Below are 16720 nucleotides of genomic sequence, written 5' to 3' on the forward strand. Positions count from 1 at the left end.
ATGTTATTCACTTCACCTGTCAGTGGTTTTAGTGTATCATTTAAAGTTAAGAAGTAATCCTGCACATGTTCAGTAATGCATTAGTAAGTTGCCTAGTGAATACAGTATTTGTCGCTTTCCACTCGAAATGTTCAATGCTAACCTTTCTCCCAGGTCTATTAGACCTTAATGCTACATTTATGTGTTCTTCACTAGCATTACTATAAAACACTGCCCTGTAAAGTCAACTTAACCAACAATCATCTAGGAAAGCGGCCAAAACTAAATAAATGTCCTCAATGAAACTTTATAAAGGAGTTATAGAGAGGAAAGAACTGTGGTTACTCGGCACTGCTCAAAGATTAATAGGGTAACACAAGGGAATTTATATATATATATATATATATATATATATATATATATATATATATATATATACATACACCGAATTTATCGGCGTATAACACGCACTGGCGTATAACACGCACCCCCTTTTTAATAGGGAAATTTAAGTAAAAAAAAAAATACATATAAGATAAATGAAAGACTAAATGCCATATCATCCCTCTAACTTTGATTTTGCCTGAACTTCAGTTTGGTCCCCCCTTCCAGTGCCACATAATTCCTCCCCTTTTATCAGCCCGTGTGCCACATTTACACCCCCCCCCTTACCCTCTCATCATTCCCCACTGTCTTATCATTCCCCAACCCCTCTCTTATCATGCCCCCTCTCATCATGCCCCCCTCTCACCATGCCCCCTTCTCATCATGCCCCCTTCTCACCATGCCCCCTTCTCGCCATGCCCCCTCTCATCTTGCCCCTTTCTCATCTTGCCCCTTTCTCATCTTGCCCCTTTCTCATCATGCCCCCTTCTCATCATGCCCCCTTCTCATCATGCCCCCCTCACATCATGCCCCCCTCACATCATCCCCTTTCCCTCCGTCTTTGATATATAAATTTTTCCCATCTTCCTTACTTAGCTGCGCTCGGCAGGCCAGGTCCGGTGTCGGGTCTTGCGGGCTGCAGTCAGTGAAGCTGGATGAGTGACGTACTCTCCCGGCTGCACAGCATCAGGGACGTCACTCATCATTCGCTGCATCCGCCACTGGTCAGTGTGGTCGCCGCTGGCAGCCCAACCGCAGCCACCTTAGAATAGTCATAGCGGCAGCAGCATTGAATGAGGGACGTCCCTGATCTTGTGCAGTGGAGCTAGCAGAGGACATCACTCATCCGGCTTCACTGACCGCAGCCGACACCGGACCTGGCCTGCCGAGCGCAGCTAGGTAACAAAGATAAAAAAAACAATACAATAAAAAGCAGAGGGGAAAAGAAGGAAAATGTAAAAAAAAAACAAAGGGGGAACCGCACGCTGGTCACTGATTTAAAGTGGCCGCGGCCAGGCTGCTAATCCTTAACAAGCAGCCGCTGCTGCGGCCACTTTAAATCAGTGACAAAAAGATTTATCGGTGTATAACACGCAGGCAGACTTTTTGCCTTGAATTTAAGTTTTAAAAGTGCGTGTTATACGCCGATAAATACGGTATATATTGTTTATTACTTTCTAGTCTATAATTTGGCTACTATTCACATTGGGTATGCAAGTCAGCACCAAAAGAGCATTATTTTTTACAGTTGGACTTGCTCCTCTATTTGAATCTACTTGTACCCTTTTACCATCCCATGATTCTGGTATACAGTCTGGATGCTGGCAGCTCCCCAGCTATACATATATAGAGATGAGCACATTACCTACTGCTTTAATACCCATATAGCCATATAGCAAAATTTAAGGGCACATGTTGCACCCTCTTTGTTCAATTTTTTCCCTATATACAATAAAACGAAACTCGACGATCATAGTAAGTTTGGGCCCAAAGTAGGTGTATGTTTCGACAGGGAATCAATGTAACACCATAGTAAGTATGTAACAAGCAATATTAAGACATTTTTTAATCATTCCAGCTGTAAAATTGTTATGTTTTGCTCGATCTAAGAGGAAATTATACTATTTATTTATAAAACAGCTTTCAGTCAGTAGATATAAAATGTTGTAATAATAGCAATAACAACTAAGAAAATTGTAAAGCATGTCTGATAGACCTTGGGTGATGTTTTCGGAGATACAAACAATATTTTGTTCATTTACTTTGTTCAAAATAGCACAAACCTTATCGCTTGCAATAAATCACATTAATGGCAGGAAATATTTTGTTACCAAGGCTGCCTAGACCCCAGCACACGCGTACTGCTGAGATTCACCTGCCTGGTGCTATAGAATCCTTGGAAATACATTTCAGATATTGGCATCTATAGTATTTTCTGTCACGAGGAAGGATTAGAACTGCTTAGCAAGATGTGCTCCTCTAATTTCCTTTGTCAAGAAAGATATTGTACACCTTCCATTCTGGCGCTGAGTGATATTATTTCCTTGACACGCTCTCACACTGAGCTGCAGCAGGTGCATAGGAAAACCCTGATCTGTATTTTTTTTCGTCTTGACAGTAAAGACTAATATGTGACTCACTTTATGCCCCGTTCAGTTTCCTGGAGATAAGTCTGGGAGATTCAGTGACCCAATTATGAAAACAAGCAAGTTTCAGCAGTGCGTTGTAGCACACACAGTAGAGTACTCTCTTGACAGAAGGCTACAGCAAGCACTGTTATCTGCAGGAGGTAGAGCTGAGGCCACAGCGCTAGGATTAGAACTGTGCCTGTTTAAAAGGAGCTTATTACAGCAGAATAGCTACAGAGATGAAGAAATGTCACTTACAGTCATAAGATCTCAACCTTTTTCTTTCCGTCTTTTTATTTTTTACAGGTGCTAAAATAAATAGCTTTACCTCTGTACAGAGCTAATGGTCTTGACGCCTTGTGTTGTCCCCCGTTGATGAATGCATTTAGTTACTTTACAAAGAAAAGCCAAAGAAATCAAACAATTGCTGACCTGTGGCGCTGCCACTAAAGCCATTGAATTTCACAATCTCCCGACCCACGGCCTTTATTTTGCAAACTCTACACTTAGAGCTATTTATATGACCTGTACATAATGTAACAGTAATTCCTACATGCAACCTATACTCTGGCTTACTTACAATATCACTGATCCAGTTCCATTAACTTTTGCGTTGCTGTAGGGAAATGTGGTCTAACTGATGTACTTCAAATGACATTCATTTTCATCGAAGACCCAAGATTTATATATTGGATGGACTTTGTGAAAAATGTAAACACCATTACAGACACAAAGAAGAAGGCAAACTCGGCACTGCTAAGTCTGTGCTCGGGCAACTGGTTGAGGTAAGGGGTCACGGTTTCTGCGGATAGAACTCGGGTGGTGCTCTGACTATATATGCAATAAGATAATCTTGATAGAAGAAATGAAGAAAAAGTCGGCAACTCACCAGCGCTGGTTCATGTGAGGTTTTCCTTTATTGTGGCATACTCACAAGCAATTGCAGGGGAGAGACAGACAAGTGGGAGGGTACAGATGGGCGTCTGTACGCCCCCCCCCCCCCCCCACTTGTCTGTCTCTCCCCTGCAATTGCTTATGAGTATGCCACAATAAAGGAAAACCTCACATGAACCAGCGCTGGTGAGTTGCCGACTTTTTCTTCATTTCTTCTATCAAGATTAAGATTAGAGATGAACAAAGTTACAGTAATTCGATTTGTCACTAACCTCGCAGCTCGGAAGTTGATGAATTTAGTCTGCATAAATTAGTTCACCTTTCAGGTGCTCTGGTGGGCTGGAAAAGGTGGATACAGTCCTAGGAGAGTCTCCTATTTATTCAGGCTAAAGTCAGCAACCGCCAAGCTGCGAGGTTCATGACAAATCAAATTACTGTAACTCCGCTCATCTCTACCTAAGATCAAAAGATATACCCTGTCCTGCAAATACTGTAAATAAAGTAGCAGTGTTCATTCTTTATGCAGAGTGACAGGTACCGGCATTAACTGTTACTGGACCGTGGTGATCAGCTGGGGGTCGTGAAGGGGAAGGAGCCCCGGAGGATATGTATAGCTGTTCGGTGGTGCTCAATCCCAAAGGAAAAAGTCCATAACATCCAAAAGTGCAATGAGAAAGGATGGCACTCACCTAGCTTCAATAAAAAAGTGCAGTTTATTTTTCAAAGTGCATATGTACAGCAAGTGAAGAGACAGACGCCAGGAACTGGGCTGGACAACTACAGCCGTTTCACTCCGCCATGGAGTTTCATCAGGTTGTGCACAACCTGATGAAACTCCATGGCGGAGCGAAACGGCTGTAGTTGTCCAGCCCAGTTCCTGGCGTCTGTCTCTCCACTTGCTGTACATATGCACCTTGAAAAATAAACTGCACTTTTTCATTGAAGCTAGGTGAGTGCCTCCTGCCTTTCTCATTGCACTTTTTCATTCTTTATGAGGCTTCCAGACATTGCCAAGCTCTAAAATCAGAAATGTACAGAAGCCTCATAAAGTAAGCGTGAACCACTGGGCGTGAATGCATGCTGTTGCTCCATTTATTCAGGAGACAATTGACTTTGATTCTTGGGACCACTGGGGTCTCAGTAGTCAAATCTCCACCATCAGCTAGTCACCTTCTATCCTGTTGACAGGGAATAACTTTGATCTTGGGGAGCTACATGCATGCTTGTCTGGGCAGGTCTGTATATTGTTGTCCAAGTACACTTGGCATGCCATAGTATTACTTAGGCTTTGCATTAGAGTCAAAACCATGCCATATTGGAAGTTAAAGAAGCACTCTATGACAAGTGGCATACTGTATTAAAAGGAATACGGCTCATGCCCATCGTTTTTTATTGTATTTATTTTTTAACTATAGTACTATGTTTTTGCTATAAAACTACATTTATTTTTTTATTTTATACTCTTAGCAGTAACATACCATGATTAAACAGCCAAGACAACTATCCACTCTTCATGTGGCTAAAAGGGGTTACCCAGAAATATAAAAACAGAGGTAATTTCTTTCAAAAACAGCTCCCTGTCTGTCTACAGGTTGGGTGTGATTTTGTAGCTCAGTTCCATTGAATCTAATGGAGCTAAGTTGTGATAACACACACAACCTGGGGACAGACATGGAGCATCTTTGAAAGAAATTAGCTCTGCTTTTCTATTCCTGGATAACCCCTTTAATTTTCAGGCTATTTTCAGTGTACTATTCTCACACTGTGTTGATCGGTCATTACTTTCTCTGTGCATTTCTATGAGACACAATTAAACAGAGATGCATAGGGAAAGTGACTTCTTATCCACACAATAGCCATGAGAAAAAGATAGTCACAAACATGGTCACATGCACTGTGCAAGAATTGTAAAAAAAAACAAACATATAAACAGACTGAGTATCCCTTTTTAATATACCACCTCTCATTCTTTTGAAAGAACTTCACAAGCCTAAAAAGTCTGGATGTTTCTAGTCTATACTATGTTTAAAATTACAACCTATGAACGGAGAAAGAAACTATTACTTAACTTCACAAGATTTGGAGAAAACATACCCTCTGACAGCATGGAGGAGACGTAGAGAAGGGTAGGCTGTGTGTACGTTGATATGGTGTTTTATAATAAGGTCATTAACCCATTCCACTCGCTCCTCTCCTCCTTTAGCCATGAATGCTGGAATCCATAGGATGCTTTCATTCAAGCTTTTCAGACGCTGCAAAAATTTATCCTTCCACGTGTCATTCACAAGGTCCTCAAATGCACGTTGCACCACAGATGGGTTCATAGTTACCAAATGTGTCTTCATACCAACATCACTTGCAAATTCTTCAACTGGTGCCAAGTTACATCTAGAAAAGGAATGACATTTTTTTATAATTACATCAAAATAGTTTAAATCTTTTTAAATTTGCCATAGCCCTTAAAGGGGTCCCACCATCACGCCCACTCCCAAAGACTTGCATTGAGAAAACGGAGCGTGACTTTACGAGGGAGTGGAATCGTGACATCATGATACTCTGGCCCCTGTATCACCCATCATCAGGCATGGAGCGAACTTCACTCCGTGCCTGAGGACACTGGGTGCTGAAGGAGAGATGGCGGAGGTTCCCAGCAGAGGGACCCTTGCGATCAGACATCTTAAGCCCTATCCTTTGGGGATGTCTAGGGGCGGAGTACCCGTTTTAATTTGTCTTCAATGTTGGTGCTTCTTGAAAACTCTGTGCAAATGTAATTTACTAGTTTTACCTGTTGTACTATGTACAACAACAAGTAAGACAAGGCAAGACTCATTAAAATTGTCTAGTCTAACCATACTAATGATGATTGTTTACTGTGTTAAAAAAATATGTTAAAAGCCTTTCTAAAACAACCTGGGAGGAATACAGTATAGGTGTAAAACTTCTAAATAAAATTTACATCATAATTAGGGATGATTGAATCGAATCTGACAAATCTAAATTTGTTACGAATTTCAGGAAAAGTTCACTTTGCAACACATCTGAATATCGCCATGCTTCGATCAAACAAATCGCTTTATTAAACTCCATTTAGTGTGGTCCAGGCTCCAGGGCATCTAAGATGGAGGCTCCACATGTCAGGACATGAGGCAGGGAACTCTGGGAAGGCAGGAAGACGGGTAAGGCTGGGTTCACACTACGTTTTGTCCCATACGGGAGCGCATACGGCAGGGGGGAGCTAAAAGCTTGCGCTCCCGTATGTCACCGTATGCGCTCCCGTATGTCATTCATTTCAATGAGCCGACCGGAGTGAAACGTTCGGTCCGGTCAGCTAATTTTTGCGCCGTATGCGCTTTTACAACCGGACCTAAAACTGTGGTCAACGACGGTTTTAGGTCCGGTTGTAAAAGCGCATACGGCGCAAAAATGAGCCGACCGGACCGAACGTTTCACTCCGGTCGGCTCATTGAAATGAATGACATACGGGAGCGCATACGGTGACATACGGGAGCGCAAGCTTTTAGCTCCCCCCTGCCGTATGCGCTCCCGTATGGGAGAAAACGTAGTGTGAACCCAGCGTAAGTGGGATGACTCTAAATCACATGCAGCATGCAGCCTATCAGCAGCCAACCACTCCTGTGATGTCACAGCCCTATATAAATCGGCAGCCATCTTGCAGCCAGTCACATCAGCATTCTATTGCAGAGAGAGAGAGGGACAGCAGTGTGTGTTGCACAGAAAAGCATTTTTACAGCAGCGATTCACCTCAAGGCTAAAGCCAGCCTAGAAGAACTGATAGGGAAGGGAGAGAGATTGAGAAAGAAAGTGCCATTTGGGTGTAGTACACAACGACTGTGTGCTGCAGCACTGTGTGTACAACAACTGAAAAGCTAATAGTAGCCAGCCAATCAGGGTAAGCAGAGCACTAAAATCCATAATCACCTGCTATTAGTGCCTAATACTGGTTGCGTAGCGGAGCATATTGTCCTTTATTAAGTGTAACCTATGCGTACATAGGTGGTGTACCATTATGTTCCTGTTAAAGTCTTAAGTGCCTAGTTACTTTGAAAGGGCAGCCAAAAGTACACTAGAAAAATACTGTTTTAACATAGTGGAACGTTATGTTTTGCCTTCCGGCCACACACACGCTGGCCGTGAGCGCATGGCCTCATTACCTTCTGCTGCCAGCGGGGCTGGGATTCGCATTGCGGGATGCGCCCGCATGCAAATCCCAGTTCATCACTCACCTAATGCTCCTCCTGCCTCCTCCTCTGCCTCTCTGCTCTGGCGCACGTGTTCCCATCCCCTAGGGCGTGCTTGCGCTGAAGCTGAGAGATTTAAAGGGCCAGTACGCCAAATAATTAAGTAACACATGTGGCTCAGTTATAAGTTCTTCCACCTCCCACACTTCCCTGCCGGATCTTTGTTGCCCTAGTGATTGAGAGAAAGCATTCCTGAAAGTTGCCTTGCCCTGTTTCTAACTCTAAGTTCTGTGACCTGACCTGGCTTCTTTTCCTGCCTGCCTATTATCCTCATGCTACGTCCCTGACTGCGCATCTGTGCCGCCTGCCCTGACTTACTGTTATCCTGACCACGAGTTGTCATATCCTACTGGTGCCTTGAATCTCCTCAGTCGCCTGTGTGGTCGAGCCATGCCAAGGGTAGCGACCTGGGTGCTGCCTGCTGCAGCAGGTCCATCCCGCTTTGCGGCGGGCTCTGGTGAAAACCAGCGGCTGCTTAGACTGAGCTCCCCAGTACGGTCCGTGTCATCTGCCACCCAGGTCCAGCGGATCCACTACCACAAGCATTCCTGTCTGCTGATCCGTGAGTGTTACAGTAAGATCCTGCCATGGATCCCACTGAGGTACCTCTGCTGGACGTCTTGGATTCCCTCCGTTGTGGTGCGTCAGTTTCAGCAGTTGGCCCGACAAGTGCAGAAACTTACACAATTGTCTGCTATGATGCAACAACTTCAGGCCATGCAGCAACAGCAACCGCTGCAGCAGCCGCAACCTGCTCCAGTGTCTCCACCTGTTCCTGCAGTGTCTTCTGGGTCCAAGGTACATTAACCTCTACCCCCTAAGTATGATGTTGATCCTAAGCTGTGTAGAGGCTTCGTCACACAGTGCTCCATGCATCTGGAGCTCATGTTGGACCAATTTCCTACTGAACGAGCTAAGGTAGCCTTTATGGTCAGTCTCCTAACTGGAAAAGCCTTGGCCTAGGCTACCCCTCTTTGGGACCACGGTAACCTGGTTACCTCCAACTCTAATGCGTTTCTGGCTAAATTTTGCAGTGTCTTTGAGGAACCAAGATAGCTCTATTTAATCTCTGCTGGGGGAACTCCTCCGTTGGTGACTATGCGGTTCAATTCTGCACTCTTGCCTCAGAACTGGCATGGCATCCCCACATTAGGTGTGCAGTACAGTTCCCCCACATTAGGTGCAGTATAGTTCCCCACATTAGGTTCAGTACAGTTCCCCCACATTAGGTTGGCAGTATAGTTCCCCACATTAGGTGCAGTATAGTTCCCCACATTAGGTGCAGTATAGTCCCCCACATTAGGTGCAGTATAGTCCCCCACATTAGGTGCAGTATAGTTCCCCACATTAGGTGCAGTATAGTGCCCCACATTAGGTGCAGTATAGTCCCCCACATTAGGTTGGCAGTATAGTTCCCCCACATTAGGTGCAGTATAATTCCCCACATTAGGTGCAGTATAGTTCCCCACATTAGGTGCAGTATACTTCCCCACATTAGGTGCGTACAGTTCCCCACATTAGGTGCAGTACAGTTCCCCACATTAGGTGCAGTACAGTTCCCCACATTAGGTGCAGTATAGTTCTCCACATTAGGTGCAGTATAGTTCTCCACATTAGGTGCAGTATAGTTCCCCACATTAGGTGCAGTACAGTTCCCCACATTAGGTGCAGTACAGTTCCCCCACAGACATACAGCCTTCAGCCTTATACAATGTATGGCTGGAGGCTGTATGCCTGTTTACTGCCCCACTTCAGTGTTCTGACCACCGCTCCGGGGTCACGATCTACTGCTATGTCCTATGGGCCATAGCAGTACGTCTCGGGACCGGAGAGGGGTGGTTGGAACGCTGAAGATGACGTGCCGCTGGTGATTTACCATGCGCGTGCGTCCTCCTCACTGCTCTGCTCCGCTCTTCTATGGGCGCACGCACGGGATGTCAGGTAACCGGGGCATCCTTGTCTCCTGAAAAGATTTTTCGAGACACAGGGATGTCCCGAATGTGACGGGGGCCCCCAGCAGGCACGGCGCCTGGAGCGGGTGCTCTATGAGTGACAATGGTGATCCGGCCATGGACCTACTTACCTACTGTTTTAAATGACAGTCAACTATTTAAATACCATAGTTTCCTTTGATTGCCCCAAGGCATGCCAGTCCAATATCACTCTATGTATCTGCATGACCTGCATCATCATATTTGGTCTAGATTCACATATGTACATGTCAAATATATATATATATATATATATATATATATATATATATATATATATACACATTATATATATATATATATATATATATATATATATATATATATATATATATATATATATACTAACTTTTGTAACATAAGAGTTCTACAAACAAATGTGACCAGATTCTCTTTGGCCAGAGCCAAGATTTACCAGTGACATCTTCGTAATAATTCCAACACTGTTCTCGACAGTAAGTAAATAATTTTAAAGGTCCTTCGCACTTTGTGTCATGCATCTTATGATGTAATTTTCAATGCCTTAAGCTCCCAGACATAATGGCTTCTCCAAAGTCACAAAGAGGTGACACAAGGATCAAGCCAGGCTCGCCTACTCCATTATTAATCAAATGAGCTGTTCTCTCCTCACATCAATGCAAATAGAGTGTTATTTGAATTCAGATTTCTTTTAATAGGGATCTTTGAAATCACAATGCTAATGCCTCCAGACTTTGAAGACAGTCTCTCCATGCTGCAGTGGTTCAATAGCTTTGTACTCCATAAGACTATCAGCTCTCTAATCTTTTTTTCTGTTCTCTACACCTGTTAAGCTCAAAGTCGGTGAGAATCTACTATTAGCTGGTGAGAAACAGCCTTCTATAACTTGAATGAACACCACTAATATTCCTGAAATACCAGTAACTTTTATTCCCACAGAATGGCAAAAAAAAAAAAAAAAAAAAAAAAGGATTAAAGTATGCCTTTTTTCATTTTCAATTATAATGACACTTACTATTATAGAATAATGAAATGTCTCCACCCTAGAATACAGGATGGCCCAATAAATATGGCTAAGTGGTACTAGAATTTAATGGGCACTGTCATTGATTTCATAGTGACATGTCATAAGTTGTGATAGCTAAAACAAGCTGGGAGAAGAATTAAATAGAGCATCCTCTTCCGGCTCAGTCACATGACTAAGACATTCTCATAATGGAAGTCTATGGGACTAATTCACTGATATAGACACAGTAAGAGAAGAACACAGTTACACTCTTCTCTCCCTGTTCGTTCTTGTGATCAGTCGAGACTTATCTCCTATTCAAAAAATAGAGGATAACAAACCAAAACAAGAAGAATAATGGAGTCACTGAGATAACTTAAAAATAGTAAACTTTTATTGGTATGCATTAAAATATCATTAAAAAAGGAGGAAATAGCATCCAAAATAAAGTGACATCACCAGCACATCTGCTTTAAAAATGAATGGTAGTATGTGGGTAGCAATTGTAGTATGTGGGTAGCAATATACATGCACTAATGCTTAAAGGGGTACTTCGGTGAAAACCTTTTTTCCTTTAAATTAACTGGTGGCAGAAAGTTAAACATATTTGTAAATTACTTCTATTAAAAATCTTAATCCTTCCTGTACTTATTAGATGCTGAATACTACAGAGGAAATTATTTTCTTTTTGGAATGCTCTCTGATGACATCACTAGAGATGAGTGAACTTACAGTAAATTCGATTCATCACGAACTTCTCGGCTCGGCAGTTGATGACTTATCCTGCGTAAATTAGTTCAGCCTTCAGGTGCTCCGGTGGGCTGGAAAAGGTGGATACAGTCCTAGGAAAGAGTCTCCTAGGACTGTATCCACCTTTTCCAGCCCACGGGAGCACCTGAAAGCTGAACTAATTTATGCATGAAAAGTCCTCAACTGCCGAGCCGAGAAGTTCATGACGAATCAAATTTACTGTAAGTTCGCTCATCTCTAGTGATGTCATCAGAGAGCATTACAAAAAGAAAAGAATTTCCCGTGGGCTGGAAAAGGTGGATACAGTCCTAGGAGACTCTTTCCTAGGACTGTATCCACCTTTTCCAGCCCACCGGAGCACCTGAAGGCTGAACTAATTTACGCAGGAAAAGACATCAACTGCCGAGCCGAGAAGTTCGTGACGAATCAAATTCACTGTAAGTTCGCTCATCTCTAGACATCACGAGCACAGTTCTCTCTGCTGACGTTATAATAATAATAATAACGCTTTATTTATTGTTGTCCTTAGTGGGATTTGAACCCAAGTCCCCAGCACTGCAAGGCAGTAGGGCTAACCACTGAGCCACCATGCTGCCCTTAGCATACATCTGCTATGCATCTGCTATGCATGGTTGCTAAAATGGACAGAGATGTCAGCAGAGAGCACTGTGCTCGTGATGTCATCAGTGTTCCAAAAAGAAAGGAATTTCCTCTGTAGCATTCAGCAGCTAATAAGTACTGGAAGGATTAAGATTTTTTAATAGATGTAATTTACAAATATGTTTAACTTTCTATCACCAGTTGATTTAAAAGAAAAAAGGTTTTCACCGAAGTACACCTTTAACCCCTTAACCCCTTAAGGACTCAGCCCATTTTGGCCTTTTTACGTTTTCATTTTTTCCTCCTCGCCTTCTAAAAATCATAACTCTTTTATATTTTCATCCACAGACTAGTATGAGGGCTTGTTTTTTGCGCGACCAGTTGTCCTTTGTAATGACATCACTCATTATATCATAAAATGTATGGCGCAACCAAAAAACACTATTTTTGTGGGGAAATTAAAACGAAAAACGCAATTTTGCTAATTTTGGAAGGTTTTGTTTTCACGCCGTACAATTTATGGTAAAAATGACATGTGTTCTTTATTCTGAGGGTCAATACGATTAAAATGATACCCATTATTATATACTTTTATATTATTGTTGCGCTTAAAAAAATCACAAACTTTTTAACCAAATTAGTACGTTTATAATCCCTTTATTTTGATGACCTCTAACTTTTTTATTTTTCTGTATAAGTGGCGGTATGGGGGCTCATTTTTTGCGCCATGATCTGTACTTTTTTTTGATACCACATTTGCATATAAAAAACTTTTAATACATTTTTATAATTTTTTTTTAATAAAATGTATTAAAAAAGTAGGAATTTTGGACTTTTTTTATTTTTTTTCGTTCACGCCGTTCACCGTACGGGATCATTAACATTTTATTTTAATAGTTCGAACATTTACGCACGCGGCGATACCAAATATGTCTATAAAAAAAGTTTTTTACGCTTTTTGGGGGTAAAATAGGAAAAAACGGACGTTTTACTTTTTTATTGGGGGAGGGGATTTTTCACTTTTTTTTTACTTTTACTTTTACATTTTTTTACTTTTTTTTTTACACTTGAATAGTCCCCATAGGGGACTATTCATAGCAATACCATGATTGCTAATACTGATCTGTTCTATGTATAGGACATAGAACAGATCAGTATTATCGGTCATCTCCTGCTCTGGTCTGCTCGATCACAGACCAGAGCAGGAGACGTCGGGAGCCGCACGGAGGAAGGAGAGGGGACCTCCGTGCGGCGTTATGAATGAACGGATCCCCGCAGCAGCGCTGCGGGCGATCCGATCGTTCATTTAAATGGCGAACTGCCGCAGATGCCGGGATCTGTATTGATCCCGGCACCTGAGGGGTTAATGGCGGACGCCCGCGAGATCACGGGCGTCGGCCATTGCCGACGGGTCCCTGGCTGCGATCAGCAGCCGGGATCAGCCTCGCATGACACGGGCATCGCTCCGATTCCCGCGGTTATGCTTAGTACTTAAATGTACGTCCTGGTGCGTTAAGTACCACCTCACCAGGACGTACATTTACGTCCTGCGTCCTTAAGGGGTTAAGGACCCAGCCATTTTACACCTCAGGACCTGGCCATTTTTTGCACATCTGACCACTGTCACTTTAAACATTAATAACTCTGGAATGCTTTTAGTTATCATTCTGATTCAGAGATAGTTTTTTCGTGACATATTCTACTTTAACATAGTGGTAAAATTTTGTGGTATCTTGCATCCTTTCTTGGAGAAAAATCCCAAAATTTGATGAAAAATTTGAAAATTTTGCATTTTTCTAACTTTGAAGCTCTCTGCTTGTAAGGAAAATGGATATTCGAAATAATTTTTTTTTATTCACATATACAATATGTCTACTTTATGTTTGCATCATAAAAATTACGTGTCTTTACTTTTGGAAGACACCAGAGGGCTTCAAAGTTCAGCAGCAATTTTCAAATTTTTCACAAAATTTCCAAACTCACAATTTTTCAGGGACCAGTTCAGGTTTGAAGTGGATTTGAAGGATCTTCATATTAGAAATAACCCACAAATGACCCCATTATAAAAACTGCACCCCCCAAAGTATTCAAAATGACATTCAGTTAGCGTTTTAACCCTTTAGGTGTTTCACAGAAATAACAGCAAAGTGAAGGAGAAAATTCACAATCTTCATTTTTTACACTCGCATGTTCTTGTAGACCCAATTTTTTAATTTTTACAAGGGGTAAAAGGAGAAAATGTATACTTATATTTGTAGCCCAATTTCTCTCGAGTAAGCACATACCTCATATGTCTATGTAAAGTGTTCGGCGGGCGCAGTAGAGGGCTCAGAAGCGAAGGAGCGACAAGGGGATTTTGGAGAGTACGTTTTTTTTAAATGGTTTTTGGGGGGCATGTTACATTTAGGAAGCCCCTATGGTGCCAGAACAGCAAAAATCCCCCACATGGCATACCATTTTGGAAACTAGACCCCTTGAGGTACGTAACAAGGAATAAAGTGAGCCTTAATACCTCATAGGGGTTTCACGACTTTTGCATATGTAAAAAAATAAAAATAAAATTTCACTAAAATGTGTGTTTCCCCCAAAATTTCACATTTTTGCAAGGGTTAATAGCAGAAAATACCCCCCAAACATTGTAACCCCATCTCTTCTGAGTATGGAGGTATCCCATAAGTTGACCTGAGGTGTACTATGGGTGAACTACAATGCTCAGAAGAGAAGGAGTCATATTTGGCTTTTTGAGAGCAAATTTTGCTCGGGGGCATGTCGCATTTAGGAAGCCCCTATGGTGCCAGGACAGCAAAAAAAAAAAAAACACATCGCATACCATTTTGGAAACTAGACCCCTTGTGGAACGTAACAAGAAATAAAGTGAGCCTTAATACCTCACAGGGGTTTCACGACTTTTGCATACGTAAAAAAAAAAAAAAAAATCACTAAAATGTGTGTTTCCCCCCAAATTTCACATTTTTGCAAGGGTTAATAGCAGAAAATACCCCCCCAAAATTTGTAACCCCATCTCTGCTGAGTATGGAGGTACCCCATAAGTTGACCTGAAGTGCACTACGGGCGAACTACAATGCTCAGAAGAGAAGGAGTCATATTTGGCTTTTTGAGAGCAAATTTTGCTCGGGGGGGCATGTCACATTTAGGAAGCCCATATGGTGCCAGGACAGCAAAATAACCCCCACATGGCATACCATTTTGGAAACTAGACCCCTTGCGGAATGTAACAAGGTGTAAAGTGAGCATTTACTCCCCACTGGTGTCTGTCATATCTTTGGAACAGTGGGCTGTACAACATTTTTAATTTGAACAGCCCACTCTTCCAAAGATCTGTCAGACACCTGTGGGGTGTAAATTCTCACTGTACCCCTCATTACATTCCGTAAGGGGTGTAGTTTCCGAAATGGGGTCACATGTGGGGTTTTGTATTTTTTTGCGTTTGTCAAAACCGCTGTAACAATCAGCCACCCCTGTGCAAATGACCTCAAATGTACATGGTGCACTCTCCCTTCTGGGCCTTGTTGTGCGCCCCCAGAGCACTTTGTGGCCACATATGGGGTATCTCCATAGTCGGGAGAAATTGAATTTCAAATTTTGGGGGGCTTTTTTCCCCTTTACCTCTTGTCAAAATGAAAAGTATAGGGCAACACCAGCATGTTAGTGTAAAAAGTTTATTTTTTTACACTAGCATGCTGGTGTAGACCCCAACTTCACTTTTTCATAAGGGGTGAAAGGAGAAAAAGACCCCCAAGATTTGTTAGGCAATTTCTCCCGAGTACGGCGATACCCCATATGTGGTCCTAAACTGTTGCTTTGAAATACGACAGGGCTCCAAAGTGAGAGCGCCATGCGCATTTGAGGACTAAATTGGGTATTTGCATAGGGGTGGACATAGGAGTATTCTACGCCAGTGATTCCCAAACAGGGTGCCTCCAGCTGTTGCAAAACTCCCAGCATGCCTGGACAGTCAACGGCTGTCCGGCAATACTGGGAGTTGTTGTTTTGCAACAGCTGGAGGCTCCATTTTGGAAAGAGTGGCGTACCAGACGTTTTTCATTTTTATTGGGGAGGGGAGGGGGGCTGTGTAGGGGTATGTGTATATGTAGTGTTTTTTACTTTTTATTTTATTTTGTGTTAGTGTAGTGTAGTGTTTTTAGGGTACAGTCACACGGGCGGGGGGGTTACAGCGAGTTTGAGCTGCCGCATCGCAAACTTGCAGCCCGATACTCACTGTAAGCCCCTGCCCATGTCAATGTACCCTGTACATTCACAGGGGGGCGGGACCTCCAACTGTAGCAAAACTACTACTCCCAGCATGCCTGAGAATGTTTGGGAGTTGTTGTTTTCGCAACAGCTGGAGGCACACGGGTCGGGAAACACTGAGTTAGGAAACAATGTTTCCCAACCAGTGTGCCTCCAGCTGTTGCAAAACCACAACTCCCAAACATTCTCAGGCATGCTGGGAGTAGTAGTTCGGCAACATCTTTAGAGCCAGATGTTGCCGAACTACAACTCCCAGCATGCTTGGAGTTGTAGTTTTGCAACATCTGGAGGACTACAGTTTGCAGACCACTAATACAGTGGTTCCCAATCTGTGCCCTCCCAGATGTTGCAAAACTACAACTCCCAGTATGCCAAAACTGTCCAGGCATGCTGGGAGTTGTAGTTCTGCAACATCTGAAGGGCCAGATGTTACAGTACTACAACTCCCAGCATGCCTGGACAGTAAAGGCATGCTGA

At 42.7% G+C, this 16720-nt stretch overlaps 1 protein-coding gene across 1 annotated transcript in view; it reads right to left on the minus strand.

The window, feature by feature from the left end:
* ST8SIA2 (ST8 alpha-N-acetyl-neuraminide alpha-2,8-sialyltransferase 2) overlaps window positions 1-16720 on the minus strand; it is a 338633-nt gene that overhangs the window by 71908 nt on the left and 250005 nt on the right. The window contains exon 5 of the mRNA XM_056571875.1: window positions 5481-5774. Coding sequence (XP_056427850.1) covers window positions 5481-5774 — 294 coding nt within the window. The remainder of the gene's footprint in view (window positions 1-5480; window positions 5775-16720) is intronic.

The sequence above is a fragment of the Hyla sarda genome, chromosome 4 (assembly GCF_029499605.1).
Source record: "Hyla sarda isolate aHylSar1 chromosome 4, aHylSar1.hap1, whole genome shotgun sequence".
NCBI lineage: Eukaryota > Metazoa > Chordata > Amphibia > Anura > Hylidae > Hyla > Hyla sarda.